Source organism: Urtica dioica, chromosome 3, assembly GCF_054948205.1.
Source record: "Urtica dioica subsp. dioica isolate 48M chromosome 3, U.dioica_male_clone48M_v1_H2, whole genome shotgun sequence".
In the NCBI taxonomy this organism is placed as follows: Eukaryota; Viridiplantae; Streptophyta; class Magnoliopsida; order Rosales; family Urticaceae; genus Urtica; species Urtica dioica.
This window is the reverse complement of record NC_142758.1, coordinates 47,342,631-47,363,017: the sequence shown is the minus strand read 5'-3', so window position 1 is coordinate 47,363,017 and position 20,387 is coordinate 47,342,631. Positions and strand designations below refer to the sequence as shown.

The following is a 20,387-nucleotide window of genomic DNA, read 5'->3' as shown; positions in this document are numbered from 1 at the left end:
CTAAAAACAAAAACAAAGCTTTTTAATCCCAAACAAACGTAGCCTATATCAATAACATACATTCTTTTGAGTGTATGTTAGTTTTTGTTGTCAGTCCATTCCGGGTCGACGGCGCCCACGGGCGCCCGCGGGGTCCCATGGTCGAGGGGCCAAAGACCGGTCTCATGAGCTCGACCTCGGCCTTAGCTCGACCTCGACCTCATGAGTTCGGCCTCAGCCTCAGCTCGACCTCTGCCTCAGCTCGACCTCGGCCTCATGAGCTCGGCATCGGCCTCAGCTCGACCTCGGCCTCATGAGCTCGACCTCGGCCTCACGAGCTCGACTTCGGCCTCAGCTCGACCTCGGCCTCACGAGCTCGACATCGGCCTCACGAGCTCGACCTCGGCCTCAGCTCGACCTCGGCCTCTTGAGTTCCGCCTTGGCCTCATGAGCTCGACTTCGGTCTCATTAGCTCGGCCTCGGCCTCAGCTCGACCTCGGCCTCATGAGCTCGACCTCGGCCTTAGCTCGATCTCGGCCTCACGAGCTCGACCTCAGCCTCACGAGCTCGGCCTCATGAGCTCGACCTCGGCCTCAGCTCGACCTCGGCCTCATGAGTTCGGCCTCGGCCTCATGAGCTCGACTTCGGTCTCATGAGCTTGGCATCGGCCTCAGCTCGACCTCGGCCTCGGCCTCAGCTCGACCTCGGCCTTAGCTCGACCTCGGCCTCACGAGCTCGACATCGGCCTCACGAGCTCGACCTCAGCCATCCTATGCTATCCTCGGCCAAGCCTATGTTATCCTCGGCCACCCTATGCTATCCTCGGCCGAGCCTAGGCTATCCTCGGCCAATGGCCGAGCCTATGTTATCCTCGGCCAAGGGGCCCACCAATGACCCCTTGGTCGCCTATAAATACAAGAAGCTCACCCTCTTCAAAAGGTAACCCATTTTTGAGTCCCGAAGCACTGTAGAACTCATACTTCTCTCGTTTCACTCATCTTTGGCCTCTCACCCTCTAAATCCTCTATACTCCACCTCAATCCCACTAATGTTGAGCGTCGGAGAGGTAAACAGAGGCACCCCATCTGTTTTCCCTTCTTAGCTCACGGTTCTCTCATCTTTTCCAAGTGGGCCGACGAGCTCAAACACCACTGACAACTAAGGGAAGACTCGGGACACCGAGTCCGACACGCTCGAGTCGAGGCGAGACCACTTGGTCCGGCCTCGGGTCTAACCGCCTGCGACTCCTAAATCGTTGTCCGAAAAACAGCGACAACAGTTTTATATTTTCTTTATTAGTTTCTCTTTGATATTTATTTTCCTTCGCCTTATATGTGTCTCAATATTTCATTGGAAAGCGAACGCAAGTCTTATTTACCCATGAAAGTCTAATCAATGTACAAAATAAATTTTTTTCATTTTATTATTCGTTTATTATTTTTAAGAATTTTTTCTTAATTACCGGTTTCTTTGGTGTCCATTGTTTACAAATCTTGATAACACAAATTAACCTCTACAAATTTTACTTGTTATTATCATTATAATATGCTAAAATCATTCGCGCGTAGCGCGATGTTAAAAAACTAGTATATCTTAGACAACCGACCATATATATACACGTGGCATTCAAGTTTACCATTGCTTTTGATTATGTGGAAGCTGTAATCATTACATTAATCAAAGCAATTAATTTTCATGGTCCAGAACGAGATAATATAGGGGTGTGTATACATGTATTTAAATGCAACGTTGAATAATCGGTAAGTAGCTCTTTATATTTATCAGGCTTTGCCTTTCTTTCCAAACCTTTTGACTAAAATTTTGATGGCATATTTTTATAGATATAGAAGCTGACCAATATAACTCTCTCTCTCTCTCTCTCTCTGACCAATATATATAGTTAACGTTTCGTAAATCTTAAATAAATAACCACGTCTATATATTTACACGGGCAAATTGACGTAAAAATCTTACTATTTTATTTCAATTAAAGGGCAAACCACTAATGCCACATCATCTTTATAACTATTTAATTAAAATTTACAAAATGTTGGTTATATAGCAATTTCAAATATTTTAATTGGCTGATTATCTAATTTTTGTTATATATATATATATATAAATATATAGAGAGTTACATAGATATATAACTACAATGTACATTTTCTTTTCTTTTTTTTTCCAAAATAATTATGTAGCAAAAAATATTTCAGTTGAAAGTTGAGGTGGCCATATTTCTTTTGAATTTTTGGGCTTCATTGGCTTTTTATACTTATATCCAGCTGGACTTCTTCTATATATTAATTTCCATCTCTATGACTGAATAACTACCATGTAATATACATACATACATATATATACATACATACATATATATACATACATATATATATATATATAATCAGGGAATGTAAGAAATATTATTAACAAAAAGGGAAATGTAAGCAATAAAGAAAGGGTATAAAATTGTAATCATTATACCATCGATCGTTACAGCTATTGGTATCCAATTCCATTGATCAATTTCTATAATCTATAAAATATAATAAATCATAATCACAAAATCACTATTCATAGACTATTCATTCTATTTTTAACCTATTAGATCACGGCACGTCATAATCAATTATATTTTTGCTCATGCATTTCATTTCCTTCTATTTCGCTTTTCACCCCGACGGTCCAACCAAACCAATTCATATTTCAAACTCAAATATTTTCTATCAGGCGTTTTTTCATTTTCACTACCAAACCTCTTCCTCCTCCGCCAATTCCGCTTCTGCCAAGCCGCTTCCGCCGCGTCATTGACCTCTGTTCTGTCCTCGCTGGCGACGACGCTTCCTAAGAATCACGGCCGCCCGATTCCGCTCTCTTCGTCGTCGGCCTCCAGATTCGCTCATCCTCGCTGTGACCAAGGTCGATTTCATTTGCTTATAAGAACCTCCTCCGCCGAGTCTGCCTCTTCCAAGCCGTTTTCGCCCCGTCGCCGACCTCTGCTCTGTCCTCGCTGGCGACAACGCTTCAGAATAATCTCGGCCGCCCGATTCCGCCCTCTTCGTCGTCGGCCTCCAGATTCGCTTCTCCTTGCTTTGACCAGGTTCGATTTCATTTGCTTATAAGAAGGATTTAAGGATGATTCTTCTTCTAGATTTTAATTTCTTGCTCAAATGATGTTTGGTCTGATTTAGGTTTGTAAATTAGGGATTTTTTTTTATTGTTATTCCTAAGGTCTTAAATTGGAATCTGATTTGGGGATTTCGAAATTGTGCTTGTTTGGATTGATTTCGTTGGTGATTCATGATATATATATATATATATATATATATATATATATATAATATATATATATATATAATTGGATAATGGGGCATATGATATTCCTAATCCGTTGCTTTCGGAGTTGATTTTAGGTTTAGGCTTTTGAGTAAAGTTATCTCAATATCATAATTGTTAATAATGAACTTTATAGCCGAAATTTGCATAGTTTGTTATTGATATGGTCATCTGAATACCGCTTGTTGAAGTCCTTGGACCGCGCACGTATTTAGTACACACGACTATAATGAGTGTTCCATGTGGGAGAACAACTACTAGGGTATTATATATATATATATAACATTGTTTACATGCAAATTCTAAAGTCTTTATTTTAATATTAGTTGTAGCGAATAGAATAATAATTCACTTAATTAACATTGTGTTAGGAACTATAAGTTATTGTATTTAATTACGATAATACATTTGGATTATTAAAATAGAAACTTTTTCTATTTTCTTTTGTTTTAGTTTGTTTTTAGGTGGACTCAAATTGATTATATGATCACCAAAAACAACAAAATATTTTTCGCTGATAATTACACGTGACTATGTATGATCAGGTTGCCAACAATCATCGGAACGATTTCTTTTGGTTGCTAATAATTCAAAATATTGCCGCCTTAGAGCAATCGTTTAAATTATGGTGAGAGAGAGCTTTATATTGTATTTGTACCTGAAAATTATCAAAGATTAATTATTGTATAGGAAAAAAAAGGACTCATAAGTCATAATGTTCCCCTAGGTGCAAAACACAAAAATAAATATAGAAAATAAAAAACAATGTAGACCCTTAAATAATTAAAATTCATGCATCGTAACCAAACATACTCCATCACTTCTAAAATCGTTAAAATCAAACTCATTCAAAGAATATGGCAGAATTTGGGGTCCATTTGCTAGCGAGCAAAAAATTGTACTTGCTCTGAAAAATAGGCGACGCTAACGTGTTAAAATAATGCAAATAGATACATCCGATAAATAATAATACACATAGTTGTAATTAAAAATATTTGGCCTACCACTCTAATATCAACTTTTACCATTTCTGTGCCCACAAAGATACACCATATATATGATATATATGGCAAAGAGCAACATGTGAAGATTGTCCGGAGAAAATAGCCAGTGAATGGCTTTTTGGTCTCTCTTCGCTTTGATAATCCACTTGAAGAAGAACCCAAATGGCCAGTTGGTAAGGGAACACGTTGACAAAGCCATTGCAGCAGAAAAACAAAAGAAAAAGAAAAAAACAATAAACAATTAAACAAAAAAAAAAATGACCCCTTGATTGCCACCTGCCACACGTGTGGTATGGTCGTTTTTTTTTTTTTTTTTGATCGAAGTGGTATGGTCGTTCAATTGTACAAAATCATCTTGTCCAAAAATTTTGGGGGGGAGATTGACCAATATATAACCCATTTCTCATTCTTAAAAAAAAAATAATGATTTGGACATCTCTATTAGTAAATCTAATGTACAAATACATCTTTATCATCGGCTTTATATTTTCTAACATTCAGCCATATTTCTTTATTTTACACGCTAAAAACTCGTAACTTTCTCAATCAAGCTCATTTTTTTTCCCTCTCTCTATCTCTCTCTCTCTTTTTTCCTTTTTTTTTATTCCTCAAATGAGGTCTAGGTCTCTATTTATTGGCTTTAACTCATTCCTACAAACTCTGATATTGACTGTTAAATTAGTGGTAATTGCTGCAGTAGCCGTTATTTTTATTTTATGGCAAGAATAGCGTGTTTAAAATCTTTACTACAAAATAGTGTTTTTAAAGTTGCAAATAGTCATTTTTATTTATGTTTGCAGTTTTTTTTAATTTATTTATTGTTTTGGGCTATATTTAACTTTATATGTAAAATTAATGTTTAACATTTGAAGAAACTCTATTTTTGAAATATTTAGAATAGCTGCTATTTTATAAATATTGCACACAAAATTGGTATTTGCGTAATTGTCCATGAAACTGTTCATACCGTAATCCTGAGAGTTAAGATGAGACTAGTCCACTACTAAATTTGGGCTTTTATAGACCCAAATGCCATCAAACATCCCAATTATAACTCTCTCTCTCTCTCTCTCTCTCTCTCTCTCTCTCTCTCAGTGATCGCTCATGAGCTTACTCTTTCTTGTTCGATTTACACTTTTTTTTTCTTGTTGGGCAGCTGTGTAACGTACGAGATCATTTTTTTTTTTGGGCCAAAGTGATCTTAAAACATCTAATAAATAAGGAAAAAAATTCCTAAAATATCATTTTTTTTCTTTCTATTCCGATCAATATACACGTCCGCAAATTTAAAACCTACAGAATACAGTTCTACAGTTCATAACATTTTCTCACTTTCCACAAAAACACTAATTTGTCCGAAAATGCCACCGAGATGTCAACATTATTGACATCTATGTCAACAATGTTGACATCTCATAGTGAAGGAAAAAAATAGATGTCAACATTGTTGACATAGATGGTGGCATTTTGGGACAAATTAATGTTTTGGTGGAAAGTGGGAAAATGTTATGAAATTGATGGCAAATTGGGCAATTTCTCTAAATTTTAAGGATTAATTACATTTTTGCTCCATGAGTTATGGAACCTTTGACAAGTGGCGCTCGAAACTTTTAAAACTGCTTTTTCAACCTTTCATATCAAACTTAAATTGTTTTTTAGTCCTTCTGTAAAGTTTCCATAAAAAACTCCGTTAAATAGTCATGTGACTGTCACATGATAATTAAAACAAGGGAAATTTTAATAATACCCTCCCTCCATTATATATATATTTTTTAATAATTTTTATTTGTTTATTGGTTTTAATATGATAAAAAAACAAAAAAAAAATGTTGAAAAACAAGTTCTCTCTCCGTAAATATATACGTATATGTGCACACATACACATGTAAATACACACAAACATCTCTTCCGTTTTCCTTCTTCGTTCATGGACGCAGTGAAAGATTATCTATTTCACATGATTTAGTGAAAGATGATCTATTCTCATGTGAAGTGATTAAGTCTTGCTATCTATCAAGTTTGCATTTTTGGTACGAAGCTTCTCTTCATGGACGCAGAGAAGATGTTCGTTGGAATGCCTGATAGAACAATTTTTAATTGGACGCTGCGATTTGGTGCTTGTGTTTTGAACCATCAGATTTCTACTCGTCAAAGCTTTGGACTTCCAATGCAGAGATCAAGCCATTTCGCATAAACACCACGAACAAGGTTATCAGCAAATGCGCAAACTCATATAGATGATCTCTCTGACCTTGCCTTGCTCCTCCGCCAAAATCCCTCTCTTTACTCTCAAATCGTCTTTATCATCTCCACCGTCGATGTGTGAGGACCTCGAAAATCTTCCTCGCTTCGGCCACAGAGCCACATTTGGTCATTTTCGTCTATTTTCACGCCATTGACGGAAGGATTAAAAATGAAATATGATCTCACATAAAGGGACAATAATGCAGTTTTTAAAGTTTCAAGAGTCTTACTTCAGGGGACAAAAATGTAATTAATCCATATTTTAAAAAATAATTTGAGTTTGACAGATGATTTATTTTTCAAAGTAATAATTATATTGTATGTTACAAAAATAATTACTCTTGAAAGTTTTTTTCTACAAACGTAAAAATTTCTAAATAGACTGTTGATCTTTCTTATATCCCCTGTAGAAATAGAACTTATATAAAGTCATATCCAAGGTTTGACTAGTTTATTAAAAAAAAAAAAAAAGAGTACATCCACCCCGTTTAAAACTCCATTTCTTGCTTTTTCTTAAAGCATATGTTCCTTGCTCTGCCACATTTTTTCTTGGCAAGTAATAGTATTACTATTTTATATATATATAATGGAAAAAGATAGCATATAGAAAACCACACCTCACATGAGATGTTCTTGTAAAGGGGAGCAATATTATGGTCTTTAATTTAAATTTTTTATTTTAAAATATATAAAGCTTACACATCTTTTACGAGCTGTTTTAGCAAAAAAAAAAAAAAAAAAAACAAAAACAGTTTTAGCACTTTATTTTAGGGTTTGGTAAAGAGGAACCTAGATGCAATATTCCAATTATTCAATTACTTCTTATTGGTTTAACTTTTATTTATATGAAGAAAAAAGAATCATGCATAATAAATAAGCAAAACCTTGAAAAAAATAGCTATGTCAATGAGATATATTCGAACAAGAAATTTATTATAGGTGCATTTTTTTTATTAAGACAGATGGTTTTGCCATGTGCGACAGACTTACCAAACCCCAAAGAAATCCCAAAGAAATTTCAAATGTTATCATGAGTATTTTTTATTCGTATTCTTGTAGCTCGAGATAATTGAAATGTTATCATGAGTATTTTTTATTCGTATTCTTGTAGCTCGAGATAATTGAACTTAGATATTTTTGGTTCTATGTGTATCTAATCATTTAATGGCTCTTAATTAGATTATTAAACTTTCTTCCATTTATCTCCCATCTAAAAAGAAATTCATTAAGAGCTCTTATTTCTAATAAAAACCCATTTCCTCAGCAATTATCACTTAGTGATTTATAACACATATCATGATCAAGGGCGGAAGCACCTTAAACCTGGTCAATGCCCTCTTTGAACTTTTACAAATTATTTTTTTACTAATTTTAAAAATAAATAATTTTTTACTTTAATATTTTATATTTTAACCTAAAATTATATAATTTTTTCATATTTTTCTCTCTTGAATATTTTTTTTTACACACCCCTTATAAATTTATAACTTTTATCTTAAATTTTTTCATTTTTAGTTCAAAATTGTATAATTTTTTCATATTTACCTTTCTTAAATAATTTTTTTTTCTTACACATCATTTGAAAAATTTAGACAAAAATTTTTAATCAAATTTGCCCCCTTCTGGTTACATATTCTAGCTCCGTCACCGATAGTGATATGTAATCGAAAGCATTAGCGACAACTATATACATAAGCGATTATATCGGATTTGTGGGCCGGTTTCATAATTTAATTTTCATGGTTTATATTCCAAAGAAAAAAAAAACTTGAAAATTCAATTCCTAGTGTCTTTTTTTTAACAAATTTAACAGCTAGTTTAGTCATGATAATTGATATCTTCTTTTTATATCATTTTCGTGATTGATCAATTTATAGAAATGGATCGAAACTTATAGAGATAAAGTGGGTAAGCGATCTATGAAGAAAAAAAATTTGTTCTTCCATTTGCTTAACAATGAGATAGGTTTAACAAAAACAGCTATAATTAACTTTAAGTGAATACTTCTCACTTTTCCTTCTAAAAAAACCTTAGCCGCTCTCTTTCATTCCCAAAAAATTTACTACGATTTAAAATTTGATTGATATATTCTCGTTTGGAGCTTGAGACTCCAGTTTTTCTGTGTCTTCGTCGATTTCGTCAAGTTTTTCGTCATTCCCGCCACTACTAACCTATCTCCGTCGTGTACACCAGCATCAATCGAGCGTCTCTAATGAAAGGTGTTTTTATTGTTTTTAATTTTCTCTAGTTTTTATATTTCAATGATCTAGACATGAATCTAGCTTTTGTATCACCGGATCCTTGATCATAGTGGTTTTAATTTCAATTCTTTATTTGAACCTTAGATATGAGATATGGATCTGACAAGGTCCTACAGAACGCAATCGACAACATGTAGTAGTTCGTATTACCTGAAAGGACTGGTAATCCACTATTCAGGTTGTATTATTGTGATTGTGATTGTGTTTGTGATTCAGTTTTCACATTCTTTTTCACGAAGTTTTATATTTTTCGCTAAGATTAATTTTTTATTCAAAACCTTTTTAGCTTTTACCAATATATTTATCTGAGGAGCCTTTTTTTTAGTAAAAAGAAAAAATAGGTCAAAAACTAGAGACAAATGGATTATAATTTTAAAGATTTTTTTTTTATTTTATTATAAAAGATACTAAAAAAATCTAGAATGTATGATCCTACTAGGAATAAACAAAGATTCATGATGTTTTTCTTTCGCGTAAATGCTTAAACAAAAGATTAACGTATGGTGCAGGATTGGGATCTCCCAAGTGATATTCGCTTATCATATATTTGCGAGAGTGGGTTTAATATCTCGTGCGATATGACTCAAAAATTGCATTATTTCTATAAATATACTTCAAATACGGAAAAAAAAATCATCTTTAAACATTATTTTGCAAAGTAATTATTTTTGTTTTTATTTTATTAATGAATCCTTTGTATATGAATCCTAATTACAATTTTTTTTCTTAGTAATATATTAAATATGATTAGCTAATGATATATATATATATATATATATATATATATATATAATATTAGATGTTATTCATATTAATTTATTTGTTGGTAAAATACTTTGTGATTTACTTTTTTGCAGTTTATTCAGTAACACTTTACAACGGTACAAACTACTGGTAAAGTTAGTCACATACCACAATATACCAGCAAAAGCGGAGGTATAGTATAGTGCGATTATCCATATTTTAATGTTTAATTAACACTTAAATGTATGTCCATTGAAGTCAAGTCAATAAACCTTTACAAAAATGACGTTCTTTTATAAGTGGTAATGCGAGGGGCTTTAGCTCGTCTAATTTGGAGATATTAAATGTTGTCGGTCGTTTTCGAAAACATTAAATTTTGTGTGACTTATAAGAAATTGCATGTCAACGCGCAAATCAGGCCCACAAAAAAGCCAGATTCGAGCCCACAAAGGTAAAAGAATCCATCTAGATGAGCCCACAAAGAAAGGCAATAAAAAACAAAGAAAATGGCATAAATGCCCCTGGCACGCCGCGCCACGGCCTGGTGCGTCGCGCCCCGCGCCAACGAGAAAATAGGCGTGCACGGCTTTCTGCGCGCGCCTTGTCTTCGCCCAATCTGACTTTGAAGGCCTTTTTCAACCCTACAACCACTATAAATAGACCATTCACCCAGATGAAAAAGGTACACAATTCTCTCTCAGCACAATCACTCGATTCTAGAGTCGTAAAACGTTGCCGAAAACCCTTAGCATTTGTTTTCACTTTGATCGAGCTCGATTCTCTCAAATATTCTCAAAGAATAATGGTGCCCCCACCTCACTCATAGTAATCAGACTAATGTTGAGCGTCGGAGCGCGCGCTAGAGGCACCACATATGCGCCCCTCTGAGCTTATTTTATTTTTCTTCTTATTCTCAGATCTCCGCGATGAACAAAAAATGTTCTTGAGCTAGAGGAGCGACACTCGAGACCTTCGAGTTCCGCATACCTGGCTCGGGCGCGGCCACTTGGTCTGACCTTGGGTCGACCCGCCTGAAGTATTCAACGTTGTTCAATTTTCAGCGATAACATTAAAATATAACTAAGTCACCTAAACATACCAATTTTACTTCAACTAACTTTTGAAAAAATAATCTTTAAGCCGACGCGACAAGTAAGGTCAACTATTTTATACTTAATATATCTTTATTCATTGGAAAACTTGGGATGATTGTAGTGAGGATGATTTTCTCACTCTCTTCTATGTTTTAACTCTACCAAACTACAGTTTCTAAATACTTACGGAAAAATTTATCGTTTTGCTCTTATTTCGTTTACTTGTGCTTATGTTTTACCACTTTCCACCTCGCCTCTACGTTGTGGACTCGAGTCCACCATGTCATTCTCGTCGGTCTCTCCACCGCAGAGCTCTTGCCCAATTATGTTGCTCATTCCTTCAATGCCAGTAGTCATATTCGTTACTAGTTTCACTCATTTAGTTGGACGCCCGTCTCTATATTTTCCTTCATTCTCGGGCTCATTTGATGGATTAAAATGATGAACAGGGATGGAATTCTTGTGTTGCGGTTAAGCCCTTTCTCACTTTCCTTGTTCTTAAATATAACTGGTGTCGACTCCAACCCCCTTAGCATCTTGTGGGCATGTAATCGTAATTGCTTACATACTGTAGGTAGTTCTTCGTGCGTCATTCGAGCCACCCGTCCTTTGGAGCGTGGTTTCGTCGCTCTTCGTTGGCAAGTACATTTTTTTAGTTTATTTTTGGTATTTTAAAGTGTGTGTGTGTGTATATATATATATATATATATATATATATATATATATATATATATATATTGTTTATCATCATTTTAGTTTCTCATTTTGTGGTGTTGATTTGTTTTGTATCGGACGGATTAATTGCTTTCAATTATTTCGGTTTGGGTATTCTGTTAGGTTTTAGTCTATACGAATTAAAAGAATTATTTTTCATGATTATCGAATACGCTTGTCTGAATTCTTTTGAAAAATATTTTGAGTATAGTATTTTGAAAGAGTTTTATGTACGTTCAATTATTGACTCTTGATTATTAATGTGTACAATATGATTCTCTTTGTGTTAGTTAAGAAAAAAAATCACTTCCCTCAAAGTTAGATAAGAAGAAGTTTTGTTTGTTTTTTTATTTATAAAAAAACACGTATTTGAGGCTGCAATAGACGATTTCTTTTTTCCTTAATTAGTCGGTACGTGCCGAAGAAAATTTAAGTTTGGAATTAGTCGGTACATGCTATCACTGATTGGGTCATATTTTGACTTTTCTGTCAATCCTATTATTTGATATTTCCACCTTTGCACAAATTGCAACTATGTATGACCTAATCAATTCCACGCCATTAAAAAGAGTTTTGACGCGGAGTTGATTGATAATTTCTCCGACTTATGCCCCAAATTTAATAAAAGTGATACTTTGATCAGAAAAATATTATGTGCGTAGAATAGGAGTATTTTTATTCTTAAAAAAACAACATAGTAGCTAAATCTGTTTATAAGAGATCGACAATTATATATTTTATATTTGTATATATCTTAATAAAATTTGTTATATTTATTGTGTACATGACATACGCATTGTAAAATTAATTTGCTCACGATGTTTTATCCCTCCAAAACATGGAGCACATTACGTGTCTCTCAATAATTAGCCTTTTTGTGTCACTTTCCAACTTAAACACGTGTCTCTCAATAAAATATGATGAAATAGCATTTTAGAGAGAAAGAAAAATACAATAAATGACATTAGTAAATAGGAAGATAGAAGAACGACAATTGACAATCTGAATCAACGGTGTTTAGATAAATAAAAAAAACTGAAGGTTCGGAAGATTTTGAGGAGCCATGTGACAGGGTTTCTTGATAGATGGCGTGACATGGGTTGTACACGTCACTCGCGGACCCATCAAGTGGGACCCATTTTTCTTTTCTTCGTGATTAAATAATAAAACTCCACTTTGAGGTTGTTATTATTATGTCTCTTAGCTTACCTACGCGCTTTATTAACGGCAAAATATCATCTCTGATTATCGATTTAAACACGCATTTCATAGTGTCCACATAATTCGAAAGTCGGCTTATGGATGTGTCTTTTTCTTCAAATGTAAACACGAAAAGAAAATATAATTCATTTTGGACTAAGATAAGATAGAATATTTTAAATTACATATAAAACCAAATTACATTAGGCTAGAAAATTTTGACTTAAAATTTGTGAATTCATAAAAAAAAAATTAATAACTAATGTTACTTAGATTTATAAATTAAAAAACTGTTTAGATTATTTTTGATCAATGAAACTTTGATCATGAAATACATTTTGTTAAATCGAGAATTTACCTCAAAACAGTCTCTATAATTTGTGATGAAAAGGTCGATTTAAATTTGTAAATGGGCTTCAAACATCCATCACGAGATTGATTTTTTCTTTGATATATTATTAGAATAACTATGGCTAATTATGGAACAATATGATGGCTCTGGTCCTTATTATTAAATATTAAATAAGGATTTACAATAAAATTACATCATGAAGAACATAGGAGAAATGAGTAGAGAGCTTAAGGAAAATGGCAAGTGGAGTTCTCTTCTCTCTCCTCAAATTCTTCAAATGGAGGTCTCTATTTATAGACCTCAAGCGGAGTGGGTGAGCTTCGCTGATTTTGGGGGCACGTCGTTGTTGAATAGGTTATCTCATCTCAGCTTGTGACATGTATGTGACACGTTTCAAAATTGACGAAGCGGTTGAGAGTAGTGGTTGAATAGTCATCGATCTCCGACATTCCAATTGGAGCTTGTTGAAATAGTCTTTGGTGATGAGCTAAGTCGGAGAACTAAGCCAAAAATGGCTTATATCGTGGGTTGGGCCTCGAGATCATTCTTTGGGGAGGACGAAGTCCAACACCAACACATTTAATGAGCCAAATTTTCCCAAGCTAACTAATTTTTAGCACTATATCCAATTGTATACAAAGTACTACATACTTTTCAATAAAATTCAAATGCATAGAAGGGTTATTTTGTGACTGTGTGCTTTATGTTGTGGAAGTCACGGAATGGACAAGCTAATGACGACAAGAGTCTCTCTTCAGAGAGGATCTCTAACACAGAGTAAAATTGGCTCACATAGTTCCAAAGAGAAAAACGCAAAAAAAACAAAAAAAAATCAACGGATCGATATTTATAGGGTAATAAGGTGTGCTTTGCCGTCTCTGAACACGCTAAAACTCAATGTAGATACCTCAATCCTTACAAGTAGAGCTGGTAATGAGTATCAAAGTGGTTGTTCGGGACTCTCATGGAGAGCTGATTGGGGCTTTTTTTGTAGCACGGTGCATAATTGCTACGAATCATTCACGACTGAGTATATGTCACTTTGAGAAATGACTATCGTTTGCAAAGACCCATGAGTTTGAGGATAGCGATGGTGGAAAGCCATTGTCTTCTCACGGTCAAGGCGATAGCCACATCACCACCAGTAGCAATTCATTCGGTCATCCTAGATAGTTAATGACTGTTTGAGGAGATCGACGGTGAACTTTATTAATTCATTTTTTGCGAAGCAAACAATGTAGCCCACACATTAACCTAGGAAACTTTTCCAAAGTAATTGTCAATTTTTCGAGTATCCGTCTTGTACTCAACTTAAACATATTATTTTTTTTTTCTTCAAACAATATTGTTTTTATCATTTTTGATACGACAATATTGACTTTATTGACTTTATTTAAGTAAGAGTTCCATCAATTTGCATATCGGCATAACCAAAGGTGTGACACGTGTCACATAGATATAAACTAACAAGTAACAATCGTAAATTCGGCTGCACAAAGATATTTCCCAAGAATCAGCATCTTCTCTCCTCTCTCCGAAACGAGCACGCCCAGTTGTCTCGAGCCCAGTCAATGGGCCGCGTGGGACCCACGCCAGAACTAAGTCCCGCTTAACGACCACGCAAACTACCAAACTACCCCCAGCAACGCACCGTTTACGCGTCGAATAAACCGAAGGGCATTATCGTAAAATCCGCTCTAGGGGAAACTTAATCTGAGACGACACAGTCTCATAATAAGGAGGTTAAAAACGGCTCTTTCCTTTTTCTTTTATTTGCTGTCCTCTGTTTCTATAATAAAAATTATTATTTTTTTATTTCTCACTTCTCAAACGCAAAACAAACAAACAAAAAAAAGGAAAGGAAAAAAAAAACTTTCTCAGAGCAATCGATCGAGAAACTGAACCAACCAAACTGGTTTTTTTTTTTTATGCCCTACCTAAGATTGATTTTTATGTTCTAAATATAATATAATTGGCTTCGCTTTTCGAGGCTGAATAGTAGGGAGTGAATCTAGTGGCCGTTGATCGGACGGAGATTTCGGTGCTGAGGAACAACAAGACGTAGGAAGAACGGAGAATTAAAAAAAAAAAAAACTGATCTGAGAAATTCGATCTAGAGAGAGAGAGAGAGAGAATGTGGTGGATGATGGGCGATAATGGCGGGCATTATTGCTCCAAGAAGTCAGACGATATATGCGCTGATGTTTGTGGCCAGGTTTGAACTTTAGTCCTTTTTTTTTTTTTTGTTCTTCCGAAGTTTATTCTGTGATTACCGAAATCCATTGGCGATTTGATTTCGTGAGTTTTCACGGTTCAATTAAATGTTTCGTATTACGAGATCTAATTTCGATGGTGCTTGGCTGCAAAGATAATGCCGCTCGTTTTTTTTTAAACAAAACTTGGATCTCTGATTTTTTTTTTTTTTTTTGTATTTGTAAATCAGAATTAGGTTAGCTGTTAATCGAAGTTAGGTTTCTCTGTTCAAATTAGCGAGTGCTCTTTTGCAGGACTTCTCTTTTCATTTTGGATCGTAATATTCTGGATTGAATCGCTCTGTTTTCTTTTTCCCACCCTAATTCCATGTCTTACAGATTCATCATCATCATCATAATCATCTTCTTGCTCTGTGTATGTGTGTGTCTGTGTTATAAAGCAGGAATCGAAAGTGCTAAGCATGTCGAGAATCCGGTGCATTCTCCGCGGCATGGACGTGAAAGCCTACATCTTTCTCTTCGCTCTGATCCCGAGCTGCGTGTTCTTCATCTTCGTCCACGGCCAGAAGATCTCGTACTTTCTCAGACCCCTCTGGGAATCTCCCCCGAAGCCGTTCCACGACATCCCTCACTACTACCACGAGAACGTCTCGATGGAACACCTCTGCGGGCTCCACGGCTGGGGCGTCAGAGAGTACCCGAGAAGAGTCTACGACGCCGTGCTCTTCAGCAACGAGCTCGACATCTTGAACCTCCGGTGGAAAGAGCTTTACCCGTACGTGACACAGTTCGTCCTCCTCGAGTCGAACTCGACGTTCACCGGAATCCCCAAACCCCTCGTCTTCGCCGGCCACCGCGACCGGTTCAAGTTCGCCGAGCCGCGGCTCACCTACGGGACGGTCGGAGGACGGTTCAGGAAAAAAGAAAACCCCTTCGTCGAGGAAGCTTACCAGAGAGTCGCGCTGGACCAGCTCCTCCGGATCGCCGGAATCTCCGACGACGATCTCCTGATCATGTCCGACGTGGACGAGATTCCGAGCCGGCACACGATAAACCTCCTGAGGTGGTGCGACGACACGCCGGAGATTCTCCACCTCCGGCTGAAAAACTACCTGTACTCGTTCGAGTTCTTGCTCGACAATAACAGCTGGCGAGCCTCGGTGCATCGGTACAGGGAAGGGAAGACGAGGTACGCGCATTACAGGCAGACCGACGAGATCTTGGCCGACGCGGGTTGGCATTGCAGCTTCTGTTTTCGGCGGATCAGCGAGTTCGTGTTCAAGATGAAAGCTTACAGCCACTTCGACAGGGTGCGATTCTCGCACTACCTGAACCCGAAGCGGGTCCAGAAAGTGATCTGCAAAGGCGCGGACCTTTTCGATATGCTTCCCGAAGAGTACACGTTTAGAGAGATTATCGGGAAGATGGGTCCGATCCCGCATTCTTTCTCGGCCGTTCATCTTCCGGCGTTTCTGTTGGAGAACGCCGACGAGTACAAGTTCCTCTTGCCCGGGAACTGTATGAGAGAGAGCGAGTGACTCGAGTTTTTTTTCCTGTAAATGACTCTCTGTCTCTCTCTCTCTCTCGGTGTCGATGGTGATGACCGGTACGTCGCTGACACACACAGGCTGTACTTTTTTACGTTCAGCTAGAGAGGAAAATTCATTATCATTCTTTGGAAAAAAAAAAAAAAAAAAAAAACACTGGAGGTTTGTATGTACATAAAGAAAACTTTCGCTTTTTTTAACTTAAAATGTTTTGTGGAGATTGATTGTTCTTTGTTTAGGTGGGTAAAAATGTGGTTTCTTCTTCATATGCTTTGTGTTTGCGGTTCGTAGTCGCACTTACAACACCAACCACAAGAGAAACATCAATTATTACCCTTTTGCCTGGAAATTTTGTATTGATATTGAGACAAATTTCAGTCATATTTATGCATATGCACTTGGTTATTTGTTGAGGGTAGTTATTTGATTAATATACAGTGTCTTGGGAAGAAAATACTCGGCAGCGTCTCTCAAAACTCATTTTGAAATATATATAATAAAAAAAAACAAAAAAAAAACACTCTGATAATGTTTATGAAATTCTTTCCTTGGCTCAAAACATTGACCTTTTTCAAAATTAATCCATGGAATTTTTAAAAGATAGCCTGTGAGAGCAACACTGCCAATATTATATTCTCTAGAAATTTGTTTGGTGCCCACAACTGGCCGGCGTGCATGTTCTTTTGTCTGTCTACTCTGTAGTTTAAATGATGTAATTTGCGTTTCAATTTATTTTATTTTATTTTATAATTCTTATATAAAATATGAACTTGAAAAGATATATGTGTGTGTGGATGTTGGTAGAATGAATTTCAGTTCGGATTATGATACATTACTTTATATAGCTCATAAAAAAGTAATTGGGATTTTAAATTCAAAACCTTCCAAACAGGTGGGATTAATATATTTATTTCGGTGGGGCTAGACCATGTGTAAGAACGTGAAGAGAACTATATTTATGATAAGAGAACTACTTGTTTGTTGGTGGTTGAAAATTGATGCTTCTTTGGACAGCAAATTTTGATGCGTATATTCGCCAGTTTTTAGTTACTATCTTTTTTTTGGTCTTTTGGAATTGAAAGAGGAAAAAAGTAATGCCAACATTTTTCTTTTTGCTGGGAAGTAATGCAAACATTGAGTTTAAAGTAGTAATGGTATTGGATTTTAGATACTTTTGGAGAACGGTGAAAAGGAATTTTGATCAGTAAACGTTTTAATGAAACTCGTTCTTATATTGAAGAAAGTATAACACAAAGAAAAGATTACCTAAATCTTTTTTCTTTTCTGTCGTCTGAATTCACATGCATCTTGTTCTTCATTTAATTTCAGGAAACTGAGTTGATCACAGATTATCACCAGATTCACCACCAGGCAGCTTATAGATATAAATAAAATAAATTTATGGAGCAAGGAATGACAAATTAGTAATTTTGATCTGGTATAAATATGTTATTGGGGTAATTTCACAAATGGTGATATCCTGAATCCTCGAATTTTAAAACACTTCATAGATACCTCATTTTTTAAAGACGATTTTGCCGATATTTTTAATGAAACTGTAAACAACTAATAAAAAGTGAAAAAAACATACAAGTCTAATAAAATCGTAAAAAAATAAAAATAAATAAAAACGAGATTTTATTTTAAATAAAACAAGATATTCTCTAAATAAGAATGAAAAACGAGGTGTTCCCGATTTATTTTAATAAGACCGCTGGAGTAATTTCTACTATAGTACTATGTTCTAAAGGGAGTTACCCGGGTTTCCTGAGTGAATTTATCAACACTTGTAATGTTTAATTAGTATTTTACTATAGTAACTTGGACACATGTCAATAATACAAGATTAGTTTAAGTGTTTCTAAACTTTTTAATATTCACTTTTACCTGATTTAACAAATTATGCTAAACCCCACCACTATATGCGTTTAATAAAGAGTTTCAAATTAATTGAAACACAATTCACACTTCTGAAATATCTTCTAATCGTTCTGAACTGCGGGACTAGCTCAATGTAAGCATCGACCATATCAATTTTAGGGAGATGCTCTTGACGTTAAACTCAATCTGTACAATACCTCAATATTTCCTTTCATGACATATAAAATAAAAATAAAAAGTGAAAAAATTCGAACTTCTTTTCTTATATACGTTTTTTGTGTCATAAGCACTCCCAAACATAGGTGGTTTTGTACGTTCCATACTTTATGTTAATGAGATTTTTCGATTAACATTCACGAGACACGCGTCGGTGGTGCGAGCTTCTGACGTGTATCGATCTTAAGTTACGAGTGTCGTATTTCTTATGATTCAAAAAAGACTGTAACAAAGAGGTGGTGTCCCTTAAGGTTATGACCGTGATGGAGATCTTAGGAAATCGAATTGGGTGGTGTGATTAGCATTGCGATGTCCTTTCCTCGTCTCCATTTTCGTCGTCGTCGGGATTTGATCATCTTGAGCGACGAACCTTCTTTTTCCTTAGCTGAAAGAAAAGATACCAAGGGTGATATATAATAAAATGTTTCTTTTATATAGTGAAGAACATGAGAATCGAATTTGTCAAGTTCTTGAACACCACTTGAGAGGAAATGCAATTTGGCATATTTTTAGCCTTTGTGAAAAGAAATATGAGAGATAATATTTATTCTTCAATTCTAGAGAGAAATAAAGTAGATCTTTCCTCTTTGTGTTTTGAGGTGAGAGAGTTTCTCTTGATTATGAGAGAGGAAGTGTTTCTCACTTAACTCTAGAGAGAAAGAAAGAAGATTGTTTATTTTGTTGTGTATTTTTATAATCAATGTTGAAATATGTGGAGTAACTCTAGCATTATTTTGTGGGTACGTGTTGAGGAAATATGAGAGAGAGAGAGAGAGAAAGAAGTTGTAGTATTTTTCTCCTCCAATGATTGTTGTTCTCCTTCGTTCACCATATGTGTGGTATTTATAGGGAAACTTGGACCTTAAGTTGTCCAAAAGTGTGATTTCACATCTTCAAGGACCTTTTTTTCTGCTCAGCCTTCAGAGCCGCTTCGTGCCTCAGCCCTCAGAGCCATTTCGTGGCTCAGCTCTCGGATCCGAGAGCCGTTGTGTGGCTTAGCCTTCAGAGCCGTTTTGTGACTTAGCATTCAGAGCCGTTTGGGGCTCAGCATATTCAAAGTTGTTTGTGGCAAATCTTTCAGAGTTGTTTGTGTCGTTCTTCTTGAGCCTTTTACTTTTCATTTGGTTAAGAGTGTCGTTTTTTACTGGTGAAAAATGACGGTATAACATTATCACTGTAAGTCTTCCTAAGATCAATTACTCACTCTTCGTTATCTCGATTTTCTAACAACAAGATTGACTATGAAAACATCGAGTTTGAGACCTTCAACGTCGTGCTAGCCATGGCTCTTCCTTAGGCTGCTTGCTGAGGATGACTTTCACATTTAAAAAAAATCAAGGAGATTAAAATAAAAACAATTGGAGATGGGGGGAGAGAGTTCTTAATTGATTGAGAGAGTGTTCTTCGCTATTATTCTCTGATCATTTGTTAAATGCATAACGAATTCTAACTATCTTTTGCATAGTTGCCAACATGGTTATACTCGCTGAGTCAGCTAGCGAAGTACATACCAATACACATGATTAGCTCAAAACCAATTTTGATTTATCTGCGGTCTAGCCCTTTTCCTTTCGAAACTAGCATAAAAACGTTATTTGTTTTACT

General features: G+C 35.7%; 1 protein-coding gene across 1 annotated transcript; it reads left to right on the top strand.

Annotated features, from left to right (window-relative positions):
• Nucleotides 1-14,683: 14,683 nt before the first annotated feature.
• LOC149403255 (uncharacterized) lies at nucleotides 14,684-17,116 on the top strand. Its single transcript, XM_089609109.1, has 2 exons — nucleotides 14,684-15,140; nucleotides 15,582-17,116. Exons 1-2 carry the CDS (start codon nucleotides 15,060-15,062, stop codon nucleotides 16,674-16,676), a joined length of 1,176 nt encoding a protein of 391 aa, XP_089465235.1. The 5' UTR covers nucleotides 14,684-15,059; the 3' UTR covers nucleotides 16,677-17,116.
• The last annotated feature ends 3,271 nt before the right edge of the window (nucleotides 17,117-20,387 follow it).

Excerpts from the sequence above, each read along its gene's own strand:
- LOC149403255 (XM_089609109.1), top strand. The coding sequence starts at position 15,060 with ATGTGGTGGATGATGGGCGATAATGGCGGGCATTATTGCTCCAAGAAG. Across the intron at positions 15,141-15,581 it reads GCGCTGATGTTTGTGGCCAG|GAATCGAAAGTGCTAAGCAT; the intron begins GTTTGAACTTTA and ends GTTATAAAGCAG.